Source organism: Notolabrus celidotus, chromosome 2 (assembly GCF_009762535.1).
Source record: "Notolabrus celidotus isolate fNotCel1 chromosome 2, fNotCel1.pri, whole genome shotgun sequence".
Classification (NCBI taxonomy): domain Eukaryota; kingdom Metazoa; phylum Chordata; class Actinopteri; order Labriformes; family Labridae; genus Notolabrus; species Notolabrus celidotus.
In genome coordinates, this window is record NC_048273.1 from 21,200,831 (window position 1) to 21,217,470 (window position 16,640).

The 16,640-nt window shown below is 41.0% G+C and overlaps 1 protein-coding gene across 1 annotated transcript in view; it reads left to right on the forward strand.

Moving 5' to 3' along the window:
* Positions 1 to 16,640, forward strand: part of xxylt1 (xyloside xylosyltransferase 1) — a 43,867-nt gene that overhangs the window by 12,894 nt on the left and 14,333 nt on the right. The window contains exon 4 of the mRNA XM_034710095.1: positions 14,591 to 14,723. Within this exon, the coding sequence (XP_034565986.1) occupies positions 14,591 to 14,723 (133 nt within the window). The remainder of the gene's footprint in view (positions 1 to 14,590; positions 14,724 to 16,640) is intronic.

Genomic DNA, 16,640 nt, shown 5'->3' on the forward strand with positions numbered 1-16,640 from the left:
ATTAGGGTTAGGATTAGGATTAGGGTTAGGGTTAGGATTAGGGTAAGGATTAGGGTTTTGATTAGGGTTAGGGTTATGATTAGGGTTATGATTAGGGTTAGGGTTAGGGTTGGGATTTGGGTTAGGGTTAGGGTTAGGGTTATGATTAGGATTAGGGTTAGGATTAGGGTTAGGATTAGGGTTAGGATTAGGATTAGGGTTAGGATTAGGGTAAGGATTAGGGTTAGGGTTAGGATTAGGGTTAGGGTTAGGGTTAGGATTAGGGTTAAGGTTGGGGTTAGGGTTATGATTAGGGTTAGGGTTAGGATAAGGGTTAGGGTTGGGATTTGGGTTAGGGTTAAGTTTAGGATTAGGGTTAGGGTTAGGATTGTGGTTAGGGTTAGGGTTTTGATTAGGGTTAGGATTAGGGTTAGGATTAGGGTTAGGGTTAGGATTAGGGTTAGGATTAGGGTTAGGGTTAGGGTTAGGGTTAGGGTTAGGGTTTTGATTAGGGTTAGGGTTATGATTAGGGTTAGGATTAGGGTTAGGATTAGGGATAGGATTAGGGTTAGGAGTAGGGTTAGGGTTAGGATTAGGGTTAGGATTAGGGTTAGGGTTAGGATTGTGGTTAGGGTTAGGGTTAGGGTTTTGATTAGGGTTAGGATTATGGTTAGGGTAAGGATTAGGGTTAGGGTTAGGGTTATGATTAGGGTTAGGATTAGGGTTAGGATTAGGGTTAGGGTTAGGATTAGGGTTAGGGCTGGGATTAGGGTTAGGGTTAGGATTAGGGTTAGGGTTAGGATTAGGGTTAGGGTTAGGGTTGGGATTAGGGTTAGGGTTAGGGTTCGGATTAGGGTTCGGATTAGGGTTAGGGTTAGGATTAGGGTTAGTGTTAGGATTAGGGTTAGGGTTGGGATTAGGGTTAGGGTTAGGGTTGGGATTAGGGTTAGGGTTGGGACTAGGGTTAGGGTTCGGATTAGGGTTAGGGTTAGGATTATGATTAGGGTTAGGATTAGGGTTAGGATTAGGGTTAGGATTAGGATTAGGGTTAGGGTTAGGATTAGGGTAAGGATTAGGGTTTTGATTAGGGTTAGGGTTATGATTAGGGTTATGATTAGGGTTAGGGTTAGGGTTGGGATTTGGGTTAGGGTTAGGGTTATGATTAGGGTTAGGATTAGGGTTAGGCTTAGGGTTAGGATTAGGATTAGGGTTAGGGTTAGGATTAGGGTAAGGATTAGGGTTAGGGTTAGGATTAGGGTTAGGGTTAGGTTTAGGGTTAGGATTAGGGTTAAGGTTGGGGTTAGGGTTATGATTAGGGTTAGGATTAGGGTTAGGGTTAGGGTTGGGATTTGGGTTAGGGTTAAGTTTAGGATTAGGGTTAGGGTTAGGGTTAGGGTTAGGATTGTGGTTAGGGTTAGGGTTTTGATTAGGGTTAGGATTAGGGTTAGGGTTAGGATTAGGGTTAGGATTAGGGTTAGGGTTAGGGTTAGGGTTAGGATCGTGATTAGGGTTAGGGTTAGGGTTTTGATTAGGGTTAGGGTTATGATTAGGGTTAGGATTAGGGTTAGGATTAGGGATAGGATTAGGGTTAGGAGTAGGGTTAGGGTTAGGATTAGGGTTAGGATTAGGGTTAGGGTTAGGATTGTGGTTAGGGTTAGGGTTAGGGTTTTGATTAGGGTTAGGATTATGGTTAGGGTAAGGATTAGGGTTAGGGTTAGGGTTATGATTAGGGTTAGGATTAGGGTTAGGTTTAGGGTTAGGGTTAGGATTAGGGTTAGGATTAGGGTTAGGGTTAGGATTAGGGTTAGGATTAGGGTTAGGATTAGGGTTAGGGTTAGGGTTAGGGTTAGGGTTAGGATTAGGGTTAGGATTAGGGTTAGGTTGGGATTAGGGTTAGGGTTAGGGTTAGGATTAGGATTAGGGTTAGGTTTAGAACCAGATCTAAACTTAAGCATACAGAACTAGAACCAAACTCATGCAAACAGAACCAGAATCAAACTCAACCGAACCAGACCCGAACCAGAACCAAACCAGAATCAAACTCAACCAGAACCAAACCAGAACCAAACCAGAACCAAACCAGAACAGAACCTTACCAGAACCAAACCGGAACCGAACCGAATCAGAACCGAATCAGAACCGAATCAGAACCGAATCAGAACCGAACCAGAACCGTACTAGAACCATACCAACCCTAATAGAACCGACCCAGAACAGAACCGAACCAGAACCGAACCAGAACCGAACCAGAACCGAACCAGAAACATACCCGAACAGAACCAGAACTGAACAGAACCGAACAGAACCTTACCAGAACCGAACCAGAACCGAACCGAACCAGACCCGAACCAGAACCGAACCAGAACTGAACCGGAACCGAACCGAATCAGAACCGAACCAGAACCGTACTAGAACCATACCAGAACCGAACCAGACTTGAACCAGAACCGAACTAGAACCAAACTGGAACCGAATCGGAACCAAACCGAACCAGAACTGAAGCAGAACCGAACCAGAACCGTACCAGAACCGAACCAGACGTGAACCAGAACCGAACTAGAACAGAACCGAACCAGAACCTTACCAGAACAGAACCAGAACCGAACCAGAACCAAACTCAAGCAAACAGAACCAGAACCAACTCAGGTAAACCGAACCAGAACCAAACTCAAGCAAACAGAACCAGAACCAAACTCAAGCAAACATTATTAATGTCCTCAGGTTGGTATTGAGAAAAATCAGATGCCTCAGCTTGGATGGGCTCATCCGATTTCTCCTCTCAGTGAGTATTTGCCCGGTCTACAAGAAGACTCTCTCTGAAGGAACAGATGAAGCCAGGATACACAGCCTCCCCTCCACCACCTGTATCCTATATCCTCACATATGATTGGCCACATGGCCGCCATGCTGACAAATGAGAGAGCTAAGGAGGGAAAGGAAAAAACTGGGAGCCGTCTCTCTCTCTCTTGATGGGAGCCGGCTCTTCTGATTCACTATAAAGCATCTCAGAGCAGCAGCTTTTGATCATGACAGATCACTACTGTGCTTAATTTGTGTTACAATTATGAGGGGGCCATGGACAAATTTCTTACCTGTAAGGGGTCCCTGGCTATTCTATTATCAATTTGCCATCATTTTTAAATATGTAAGAGATGATTTCATTGATAGCCGTAGACTACATGTCTTTCAATGTAGACTTCCACTGAGAGGAACATATTAGACTATTTAGGAACTAAATTTAGACGGTCATACCAGCTTGATCATCAATGAAAATGTCCTGGAAATGTCCTGGAAAATGATCTCTGGAAAAGAGTGGGAACCCTGTTTATGGAATTGTTGGTTAAAATTACAATTGATCACTTTCATTAGGGGGGAAATTAAAGATAGCAGATATCAGATTTGATTTTTAATACAGAAAAGTGCTTCAGTAATAAAACTTCTTATTTTACTTCAATGTACCATTTTCTCTGCCAAAGAAGACATGTTTACCAGCTGCCACAGCATTTTGACTTACTGTTACGCCATATATCTCAAAGTTCAGTATTCTGCTTTGATTCTGTGGCAGACCATGTTTTAAATTCACTCAGAAGCTCTCTTCTCTGTGCTGGCACTGCTGGAGCCCAGCTGGAGCCCAGCTGGAGCAGGCAGTATGGGCAGGTATCTAACAGACACGTGGCCCGCTGCAGAGGCCCTGCAGAGAGAGGAGGGAAGGATCTGTTGGGTCACTGCTGCCCACATTAATGACCCCCGTGTTGGTGCTGACCGATGGCAGCCATCCCCTCTGCTGTGCACTGTTGTGGTTCACTTCAGTGGATGTGCAGCATGGGGCGTCAACTCCTCAAATGAGCTAAGCTTACAGGCTTTCTGAGAATCAGTGGTCACCAGAGGCACACATATAAAATCTGAAGTCTCTGTGTCACAGACTGCAGGGATCCAGCACATTTCAGCTCTAACACTAAAAGGGTGCACAGCAGGTATGGTGTTAGCACTTTGTCGTATCACATTTCCGTGCTTTGGAGTGTATTTAGCTGTGATACAACAAATGAGGGTTGACATACATTGTACAGAGGTTGAAGTCAGTGTTTTTCTCAGTCATTAGAGTCTTGACATAAACATGTCTGTTTTTGGAATCAGTCTTTTAGATTAGATTAGATCAGAGAACTTTATTGATCCCCTGTGGGGGAAATTCAGATGCCACAAGGGTCTGTTCACAGAATCAACAAACAATAAGACAGTACAGTCACAAAAACATGACAAATAAACAAGTAACACAGTCAAACCATTTGACGTCTAATTAACAGCAATGGGTCAGATCCATGGCTACAAGTGTTCATTAAAAATCTGACTGCTGCAGGAACAAAGGACCTTCTAAAACGTTCTGTGGAGCACTGCGGCATCACCAGTCGCTCACTGAAGAAGCTTCTCAGTCCATTAAAAACACTGTGCAGGGGATTGCCTTCGAAGATCATAACAGTTTTTAATTTAGTCCTAGTTCTCTTCTCCAAGGTAACCTCAAGAGAGTCACGGGTAATCCCAATTACAGAGCCAGGCTTTCTTATTTGCAAGAGCAGAAAGATGTATGTCTTTATTCATAAACTTTTCACCAAATAAAGATGCTCCTGGTCCTCATTTAATGGCTTGGCAATCAGTGGGTTCAAATTTAGGATTCAGATTGGTTTTCTATTCAAAAGGAAGGGAGGAAACTGTTAGAAAAAGATGAAGTCCTCAAGCAGAACAGGGTGAAAAATTAAAGATTGGGTGAACGTAAGAAAATATATACATGCATGGTTGTTGTCACTCAGCTGTCAGCACTGAAAAATAAGGTTGTGTGAGGTTGTTTTGGCTGAATTTTGAAAATGTTCCCAGTATGACCTTTTTTTAGAGACATTATTTTCCCTAGCAGTCCTTTCTATGAGGCGGAGGTGTTTGTCTGATCATGTCTCACTCAGTGTCCTCACAACACTTATTGATCAACCACATGTGCCCGCCGTCCAAGCGGTCACACGCTTCTATTTAAGGACTGCTTTTATCTATAAAGAGCATTGTGTAGTTGCTTAACAGAGAGCGTGGGGCAGCACGTTGCTCAAACCTCCACTACGGTGACTTCCTTTACATCATCCTGCTGTGCTTTAACTATTGTATGACAGTCTTTCATTCAGCCAGCCTCACAGCAGCCACATAAAATCATTTATGAATAATGGCATACTGAAAATGAAAAGGCTATTCACAAATGGAAATGGCAGCTGCAAGTGGGAGGGCTGGAAATTTAACTTCCTCTTACTTGTAAAGTGGGAGACTTTGAGATTGCAGTGCTTTCAGTTAAGTAGTCAACAGAAAAGACAATAGTCAAAGGTATGAGAAACAAAAAAAACTTAAACCAGCAAATAAGGTTTTTCAGTCTGATCGAAAACTAAAAATAGGGTCAGTGTTTTAATTTCATTAGACCGTGTGCGTTCTAGAATCTGATACTAAATAAACTAAACCAGGTTGCTTTAACTGAAAGTAGAAATTAATCATAGACTGTCCATCCATCCATCAATCATTCAATCCCACCATCCATCCATCCATCCATCCATCCATCCATCCATCCATCCATCCATCCATCCATCCATCCATCCATCCATCCATCCATCCATCCATCCATCCATCCATCCATCCATCCATCCATCCATCCATCATCTAGTCGTCCTTGATCTATCTATCAATCTATCGATCCTCCATCCTCCAACTATTCATCTATCCATCCATCCATCCATCCTCCAACTATTCATCTATCCATCCATCCATCCTCTAACTATTCATCTATCCATCCATCCATCCTCCAACTATTCATCTATCCATCCATCCATCAATCATCCAACCATCTCATCTATCCTCCATCCATCTTTTCCTCTCCCCCTTTCTTCTATTCATCATTTCATCCATCCATCCAGCCTTCTTTTCTTCCTTTCATCCATCCTCTAATCAATTCATTCACCCTTCCATCCATTATCCCATCGACTGTCCCATCCTCCATACCCTTCTTCTTCCATACCTCTATTTCATTATCCAAACATCCAATCATTTATCCATCCATATCTCCCTTTTTCCATCCATCCATCCATCCATCCATCCATCCATCCATCCATCCATCCATCCATCCATCCATCCATCCATCCATCCATCATCTAGTCGTCCTTGATCTATCTATCAATCTATCGATCCTCCATCCTCCAACTATTCATCTATCCATCCATCCATCCATCCTCCAACTATTCATCTATCCATCCATCCATCCTCTAACTATTCATCTATCCATCCATCCAGCCTTCTTTTCTTCCTTTCATCCATCCTCTAATCAATTCATTCACCCTTCCATCCATTATCCCATCGACTGTCCCATCCTCCATACCCTTCTTCTATACCTCTATTTCATTATCCAAACATCCAATCATTTATCCATCCATATCTCCCTTTTTCCATCCATCCATCCATCCATCCATCCATCCATCCATCCATCCATCCATCCATCCATCCATCCATCCATCCATCCATCCATCCATCCATCCATCCATCCATCCATCCATCCATCCATCCATCCATCCATCCATCATCTAGTCGTCCTTGATCTATCTATCAATCTATCGATCCTCCATCCTCCAACTATTCATCTATCCATCCATCCATCCATCCTCCAACTATTCATCTATCCATCCATCCATCCTCTAACTATTCATCTATCCATCCATCCATCCTCCAACTATTCATCTATCCATCCATCCATCAATCATCCAACCATCTCATCTATCCTCCATCCATCTTTTCCTCTCCCCCTTTCTTCTATTCATCATTTCATCCATCCATCCAGCCTTCTTTTCTTCCTTTCATCCATCCTCTAATCAATTCATTCACCCTTCCATCCATTATCCCATCGACTGTCCCATCCTCCATACCCTTCTTCTATACCTCTATTTCATTATCCAAACATCCAATCATTTATCCATCCATATCTCCCTTTTTCCATCCATCCATCCATCCATCCATCCATCCATCCATCCATCCATCCATCCATCCATCCATCCATCCATCCATCCATCCATCCATCCATCCATCCATCCATCCATCCATCCATCCATCCATCCATCCATCCATCCATCCATCCATCCATCCATCCATCCATCCATCCATCCATTCCATCCATTCCATCCTTCCTCCCTCTGTTTGCTTGTCTGTTTCTTCTTCTATTTTCCCTTCTTCCCCATTGTCCTTCCTTTCTTCCTACCTGCAACCCATTTATCATGAAGATTTTTTCAGTGTCAGGATTTTAAAGACATTTGAGTACAAAGTATTCTCTAACTCAAAACAAATAGTGAATGTAAAGATCACAGCCATAACCCATACCCTGACTAATGCTTCAGTTTTAAAGGTGACATATTGTGCTCTTTTTCATCAATATATATTGGTCTAAGAGGTCCCCAAAACATGTCTTTAAAGTTTATTGCTCAAAAAAATACTTTGAAATCAGATTTTGGCATACCTGTAACCTGTACCTGCTCAGAACAGGCTGTTTTCTGTGTCTGTGCCTTTAAATGAGAATGAGCTCTCTGACCACGCCCCCTCAGGAAGTGGATGTGCCCTCGGCTGTACAGCACGTTGATCTAATGTTTACTCGTTGGCTGAATATACACGGGGCTGCTCACAGACCCGCGTTACTTCAACCCTCTGAATTTGATCCAGAATCTGATCCTGACGGAGAGGCGCCTGCAGCAGGACTTTTCTGAACGATTGGTCACAGATTCAGTGTTTCTTGTTGTTTTATTTGTCAGTATGTCGACGTGTGTCTTGGTACACAGCGACGAACATGTACCTATGTAGCTATGTGGCTATGCTAACTAGCGCTAGCACTTTTCCCTGAAAAATAAAAATCATCCACTAGATCTACAACTAGCATGCCTCCCTCCTAAGCTCCTTGTTAGCACACATGTGTGCAGGTGATGAAAAATGGAGGAGGAGTTGAGTTGTATTTTATACAGTCTATGGGCTGAACAAGCTCCGAGCTCTGACTTCCATTACAGACCGAATGGCGTTATGACGTATGAAAAACACTGAAAACCGAAACGGCTCGTTTCAGCACACATTTACAGAAAGGTGGAGAAATCAAAACAGGGGCAGAATGGATTTTTTTCATTTTCGGGGGGTTTGTAGACATGCCAGGGAAACATATTTCAGGTAGAGAATCATTATAAAGTCAATTTGGCATGATATGTCACCTTTAAGAGCCATACTGCTATTGGTATCCAACAGTGAAGAAAGACTTCAGTAATAGTTTCCTTTTCCCTCTCTCTTTGGTTCACTGTCAGCAACATCCACATTGAGCCAGGTATTTTATAGGTTTGGAAAAATCTAGCTCTAAAAACAATACAATAAACAATATTGTGATGAACATTTGATAGGCATCAAATTAACAGTGTGAAGAAACCCAAGCCCAGTCAAAATATCAAATACCTGGTACACTATCCAACAAATAATGAAAACATCTTAACATGCTTTCACTAAGACTGATGAAATAGGTTACCAATGTCAACACTTGTGAAAAACTTTTTCATAGATGAGTGCCAAGGGTTAATTAAAGCAAACTCAGAAGATGAAAACAAACTCAGACTGGTTATCAGATTCTGGTTATCTCTGAGCGAAAAAAGCAACCACGTACATCTACTCGAGGGATAACTGAAAAGACAAGACTCACAGACGCACTGCATTTGACTCTGCTTGTTTTTGCCAAGGACATTTTTCTTCTAGCCATGACATGTCTAGCAGTTAGTCAAAAAAATGTTGAGTAATCTACTTTATTCAGTCAGTTGCTGACAGGTAGCTAATGCAAGCTAGCCAGCTGTCTGCAGATATCAGACTGATGGCCTGTCCACTTGAGCTCTGCTTATGAATTAGTAAGCAGTGCATGCTCTGTGTTTTAACAGTCCATGTAGCTGGATCTATAGCATTTGAAACTAACAGTGGTGTAGTTATATTTTTTTCTTGCTCAAATAGCTGTGTCATGTTTGAGTTATTTTGCATTTCCAAAGAACATAAATCCTCATCTTTGTCACTTTTTTATGATCAGAATTTCCATTTATTTTTCAACTATAAAACTATTATATGGTTTTTCTTATTCTTTAAAAAAATAAGAAGGGCGCTCAGTTGTTGAATTTAAAAATGTAATTATTAATCTAAATCTTAAAATGTCTTATCATCTGTAACTCGGGTAAATCGGGTAAATCTGGAGCTCAGTGCAGATACACAGCCTTTTCAAAAGATATCACATTATTTATAACTTCTCCAGTCAGCATGTGGAAACTAGTCTGACCTTGCTCAGTTTAGCCGAGACGAATACATTTGAATTTTTATTCAATATACTGTACACTGACTTCTGAACAACACTTCAGCCTTCAAGTTCATAATGTAAGCAGTCAGTAGACCTTTTTTTAACACCACCTGTCCTTGGAGAACGAGAATAAAAGTTGCACAATGGAAACCTGATGTGATTAATGACAAGGTTCCTAAGAAACACTGTTTTTCTTGGTGGAGATCTGTTCCATGTTTTGAATCCCCTGATGAGGTTCAGCATGCTGGGACTTGAGTCTTTCCTATGACTGCAACCTCTGTTTTCCAACCTTAGATAGAAGTGGCATTGCTAATGTGTGAATAATGGTACCTGAAGGCAACATCATTATTGTTTATCACAGAATCGCACAGTTAATCCATGACTAAGAAGCTGATGGATTTGAGGCTCTGTCTTTATTTGGATGTCCATCAGTGTTTTGTGTAGTGAAAAGCTGAATCAGCTGAATCATACTTGTTATGCTGAAATGTTTTTTTATTTTTAGCAGTTCTAACTCACAAACTAAAGTTGGACTGTATAGACATCCTCTTTAACCTCCCACCCTCCGGAGCTGATAACCCACTGGTTTGAACTCTTTCCCTTGAACATCAGTGGGATGGATGAGTGGGTCGTGCTGAAGCTAGATGTTAGTGACCTCACCTCGCATTGATAGTGGGATGACTCAAAGTGTTTGTAGTGTTAACCACAAACGCAGCGAAGCTTCAGTTTTCCATGCTGGTTAAAATACCAAAATCTGACATTTAAAAGGAAATAAAAGGACGTTTAAATATAATTTATATACTAAATATTACAGTTTAGTATTATTTAGGTTTATTTAATATATTTGATTTAAGGACAAAGCCCTATGTGTTTCTGTGTTATCTTTGCTTCCATTTTTTTGTCCATGGCACATTTTCCACAGTTTAGAATTTCAGACTGTGTTCACCACAAACAGCCGCCCAAAGTTATTTTTCTTGCAGCTGGAAAAAGTTCAGACTTTGGATGCAAAGGAACATAATGAGAGTGAAAATTAATCTCAAGTGATCTCTTTGGGAAAAAGAGGGTGTTTTCCACCCACTGTTGTTAAATGCACAAAACAATGACCCTTATAGGCTGTAAGTGCTCACATCAAGACGGGCATTAGTCCTTAATGAGGTTGACCCACTTTCTTTCTGAAAATAATGTGATAACAGCGTGTGTGTTGTTTTGATGCTGTGGCTGAGTTGAGGTTTGGTCACACAGGGCGCCCTGTCGTGACCAGCGCCTCAGGCGAGCTGTAAGCCAACCTAACGACATTACTCCTGCAGTAAAATGTCATCACACACACACACATGATCAAGATTAACTCTAGACCTCTTAATTTATACCTGAAATAATGGAATTTAGAAAGCACCAGTATATGAGGCTCGTTCTCCTTCCAACAACATAAATATTTACACATTAAGGGAATAAAACAGAACAGTTTTCTCATTTACTCCAGATAATCAGAGAATGTCCGTAGGTGCCCTCACACACAGATGCCTTCTCACTACCGGTCAGATAGGTTGGTTAAGGTAAGGGGTATCACTGCGGCAGTGTGCATTCAGAGAAGGACTTTTCAGTAATGATGGCTGTTCCTGCCTCGGTAACAAGACGGATCATAACATTATGCATTTCTTATCATTTGTGGTTCTCATTCATTAAGAATATATGTCTTTTCTTTAAGCTGCTAGAAGAAAGGCAGATTAAAGAAAATACTCAATGGAAAAAATATGTAACCAGAAGTTGTTTTCCAAATATTTCATTAATTAAAAAGAGACCAAAACTTCTGATTAGTCTTTTATCTCAAGTTACAGATTCTGAAGTCCTTGATTTTGGTATCTGAAGTATTCTGAATTCACAAGTGTTCCAGGAAGCATTGGCTGTGTGGATTAAAATAGCCTTTTTGGAGAGCTAAAGAGGCAGAGCTCAGTTTGTCACAATAGAATGCTGTAACTCATTGGCAGCCACCTAACAATGACTTTGCTTCAATTGATATTTTTACACAGATCTCTGCATGCAAGTGCAACTGATAATCGGCTCCTAGTTGTTGCCTCTCGAAGCTCACTCCATGTCTTACTTCTCAGGCTGTGAGTTGCTGAATGTTAACAAAGGATTTGGCGGTGTGGTTCAGAAGTTATTTAACGCTAACCACAGGCTGCACCAGATACCCTCAAGAGGTGCCCCTCCCAGAGGTACATACAGTACCTTCATCAGACAACAGCTGATGGGTCATGTGATTAGACTTTATAGTATAATAAAGCTGACTCTAGCAACTGTATTATATAGCTGTCACAAGTTCAATATCACTGCAGCAATAACGGGATACTGACAGCTAAATTAAAGTTGTTTCACATATGTGAATGAGTGATTTGATTTTATTCAGACAGGTTGTCAGCACTGACTGACAGCTCTACAGAAAGATACTGCCTGTGTCAGGTGGTGAGAGAAGGTGCATCATAAGAGAAATGCATTCTGTCTTTTCTTTGTCACTCTATCTCTTTCATCTCCCCAGGATCTTACTGAGCTCTCTATAAACAAAAAAAGCAGTGTAGTGTGAAATACCACAGACTTATTTATGACAACATCAGAATGTATTTTGCATTGTTTTCAAGGCGACGATTGCTCTTTATGCTTCTTTTTATCCCAAAGTGAACATTTGCCATTTCCAAGCAAAGGTTTAGTAACATCACAGAGATCACTGCAAGCTTCTGCATAATTTATAGCGTGTCCACTAAAAATATTTGAGCTATTTTTCCCTTTAAGAAACAATTTGTATGAAAACTAGACTAGCAGCAGACAGCAGACTTCTTTTTTTTTCATTCGAACTGAATCGTGTTTGAAAATTTGATACATCACAATTGTGATCTATGCAGGCTTTGAGACACGTTAAACAAACTCCATCTCTGCTCTGTCATACCAGATGGCAGATAACTGTTTTATAAAACATGAAAGTCACATTGTTATTAAAATCATAATCATAATACTGTTCACAAGCCTCTACCACAAAGCCCCTCCAGTCATCTTCACACAACTTTGAGTTGAGTCACTGATCTAACATCAAACCCACTGTAACGGTGTTGCTACAACTTCAGGCCCCCTTCCTGTTACGCTCGCACTGGTTAAGCCCTGTTAGTGCAAACAAACAGAGCCAGATATGGGTGACTTCTCTGCCGAGCCGCTCTGTGTTTCCACTGCACATCAAGGCATTGTGACGGCAGCTTCCTTGTTTGGAGAGCATAGAAAACAGGTCAATGCCACATTGCTGAGTCTTCTTTTTCTGTCACTTGTTCCAACAGCAAAGTGCCTCACAGATTTGCAGCACAAAGTTATAATCTCCTCATAACAACACATACACTTTGAATCTTGCATTACAGTTGGCTTTTTAGAGGCCAGGGTTGAGTCTCTTTTTCCCCGAAATATTCTCTTTTAGTCTTTGTTGCTTTTTCAATTTTAATAAAACCTGGGAGCCTAACAACTTATGTTACAGTAGAGTATGATAGAATACATTTTTGAAACATTTGACACTTTTGACTTACATTTTAACATTTTGACAAGATATTTAATGATTTTGGTCAAATTCTGTCCCAAAGCAACACCTATGTACTCTGTAAATTGTATGTTTGCAGGTGTTTGCAAGGATGGTACATCAGAGCTCCTGTAAGTAACTTTTTGCTTGTGCTAATTTAGCACCCCCTGTGGACAGATAAGTACATCTTATCTCATTGCTGATTTTGTCCTCTCATGTGTAGGTTGTGTTTTCTGACAGAGTATTTGTCCTGTCATTGTATGTTCCAGCTAGATCACCGAGGTCCTCGAATGCCTCCCTTTTAAATGTTCCTCATGTGTCTCACACAAGCAGAGGCCAGAGAGCTTTCTGTTTTTATGCACCCAAACGGTCGAACTCTGGGTGTTTTAAAAGTAAACTAAATATTTAGCTTTTTAATATGGCTTTAATTTGGAGTAATTTAATTTTAGCCCCAGACTGCATTGTTGTTGTTATGTATTATTCTTATTATTTTTAATAATAACAAGGGCTATATAATTAAAGTTGAGTTCAGTTGAGTTGTCTGACACCTACCCTGCAGCAGCCGTTCCAGACCAAAGATTGGTAGGAAAATTGTCACGCTTGTTGCTGATGGTCTTGTTTGCTTGTGCATATCATGAAAGGCTTCAGTCTGTTTTATAACTAGTTCAAAACTTCAAACAGGAGCTGTAAGAGCATGATAAGAGGAAAAAAATAAAGGTCAAGAGCAGTCATGGAGACCAAGGTGAAATTTAATTTACTCTGCATGTTTACCAATAACCCAAACAAGTGGGTTATGACACTAATTTCAGCTGTAGTTTAATTATCGCTAGCTGCTGAATCCAGCCTTTGAAAAAAGTGAAACGGATCTGGACCTGCATTAAATTGAGCATTGAAGGTCTATGACCATGTGATCTATGAAGTTCATTTTATTAAAGTACCCTCATGTTTTTAATCAGCAGCTGTTCCCACCTTTGGCAACATAATTTCACTGCCCTCAAAAGAGGCTGGCCTCTTTCATAGTGTGTTCTAACCTGAAAAATGTTTTCATCAGTCTAATAATCCCATTGTTTCCCCGTTGCACACCATTTAGGAGTATTTCCCATCCTTTTATCACCATGGAAACCAGCAAAACATAGGAAGCAGAAACAATGACTAGATGATGGTCTGAATATCCTGGATACCTCTGTTACTGTTTCATCCAGAAACAAGATACAGCTCTTATCATTCTCTTTGACACCGTTGTACAGTCATGCTCACCCTTTTATGCATTTGTATCCATCAATTACAGACAATTTGCTTTTTAGGTCGCTGGTACATTGCAGAAAGTAAGAGTTCAAGACGCTGTAGTTAGTGAGACCCTTGTTAGTCTCTGCTTTATTCCATTGTAGCCGCCGCTTCCTGGAATGAGATGCGATCAGGCGGGCAGTCACTGCATGATATGCTGCCGGTCAGTGTAACTCAACTTACATGCCCCACTTACTCAGAAGCATATCTTCTGGAATAACTCTACAAATGTGGAGCACATTTACATTCTTTACAGCCAGTGAAAAATAAACTATTACTCATCATTCACCTACGTCAATTGGACATGGGTGTCTCACTCTTGGTGAAACAGCAGTCATACATTTGGAATTTAAATGATTTCATTAATCAAAGGTCATGTTTTTATGTGTTGCAGCCTTATCAATGTGTTGTGCTCCTTTTGCCAGGTCTGACACGTATCCTGCAGCTTGACCTGGATCTGAAGTACAGAACAAACATCAGGGACCTTTTCCAAGAATTTGAGCATTTTCCTCCAGGAGCAGTGATAGGAATCACCAGAGAGATGCAGCCAGTCTACAGGTAGGAAGAAAGTCTTACTGTCATTTCAGCTTACACAGACCTTTGGGAGCTATTTTTGGTTGAAGGAAAAAATTGACATCCGTTCTGTAAGCCTGGTTTATACTTCTGCGTTGAGCCTCCATGGTAGTGGCAAACACAGTGGGGAACACTACACACTTGTGCGTTGGAGTGTCTCTGTCTCTCTGGGAAACGCTTGTAGGCTAGTCCGATCGCCTGTCTCCTGTCCCACTACGTTAGCATGTGTAGATTATGGTGACTCCAAGGGTATTATGTCAAATTGGAGCTAATAAATGTTGCTTTTATTGGAATAGAATGGAGAGCTCTAAGGAGATGGAAAGTATGGCTGACAGGACGGTGCTTCTTGAAATGTTGTAAATGCAGGAAATACCATCTCGCCCATTGGACCAATCACAGGGCTTGTGGGCCATGTTGTTTTAACGTGTAGTTACGTGTAGCATGTCAGCTACGTGCATAGGCCTCTGCGTAGGTACGGGACCTACACGGACCTCCGGCGTAGGCTAAGCCGTCGATTCAACGTAGAAGTATGAATCAGGCTTCGGATGGAATCAATGAATCACAATTTTGCTTTTGCTCCTCAACTAGAAGACATCTTCACTTTGTGACTAGAAAAGGTCTCACGGAAACCACAAAATTAAGTAAAACCAGCTTATTAAGAATTTAAGTTGTCCTTTTTTCCTTGTACAGAGATTTCAGATTTATTAATATATTGATTTGGGGGCGGCGGTAGCTCAGTCCATAGGGACTTGGCTTGGGAACCGAAAGGTCGCCGGTTTGAGTCCCAGTATGGACGAAGTTTGGCAAGTGGACTGGTGGCTGGAGAGGTGCTGGTTCACTTGCCTGGGCACTGCCGAGGTGCCCTTGAGCAAGGCACTGAACCCCCAACTGCTCGGGGTGCGCTGGTTGACGGCAGTATCCTCACTCTGACATCCCTCCCTAAGCATGTTCACTGCATGTGTGTGCATTTGTTTGTATATACCAAAAAAACTGTATGTGTAGCATGTCCAAAAATAGCATGAGTGGAAAAAATAGAATTTCCCCCCCCTGGGGATCAATAAAGTACCTTTCTTCTTCTTCTCATATTTGCTGTTTTCTGAATCTCACAGGATAAGGACATAGTCTTGTTTTGGTCCCTCATTTGTATCTAAACTGTCAGCCTGTCCTTGCTTGAACTCTCAAAACACTCACTTATAATCAATCTGTTTGGATTCAAAACTTTATAACTGTAGCAATGCTTTATAATGATATCATTATGCGTAGTTTTGCGAGAAAAGCCGCATAAGTAACATCCATTTGCCTTCTTTGTCACTAATGGGTTACAAACCACCGTAATAATCTCGCTCACAGTCGCTGACCCCAGATGGATTAGAGTTTTATGGGCCTCATTTACACTTTCACAGTTACTTTCTCTCTCAGTTTGTAAGTGAGAAAGAACATAAGCAGACTCTCATACACTCTGGAGAACTGCAGCAGTGTAACCAGCTTGTAATTATCTAACTATGAAGAAGAATTAAACATTGTTACATAATGTTCAACAGGGACGATAAGTGGCCTTACTGATCATGTGAGATGTATTTATTGCACTTATTATAAACCCATTACATAATGCCTTTCCTCTGGATTTAAATCCTTATTTTACAATGCAAAATATATGAATATAAAATGATATAACAATTAAATATAGGATTTGTATGCATGTCAAATGAGGGGTGGAGGTAGAAATTATGTAATGTTCAGTAAGATAATGGCATATCTTCTGTATTGTATGATATATCAGTTCTGTTGTGCCTGAATCATCTTCCTGCTTAGCTTTTACATTGTTATCAGGCATAATCTTCTGAATCTGCAACTGAAGCAAAGCTCTTTAAAAGTTGACTGGAACATCTTCTTTAAAAAGGA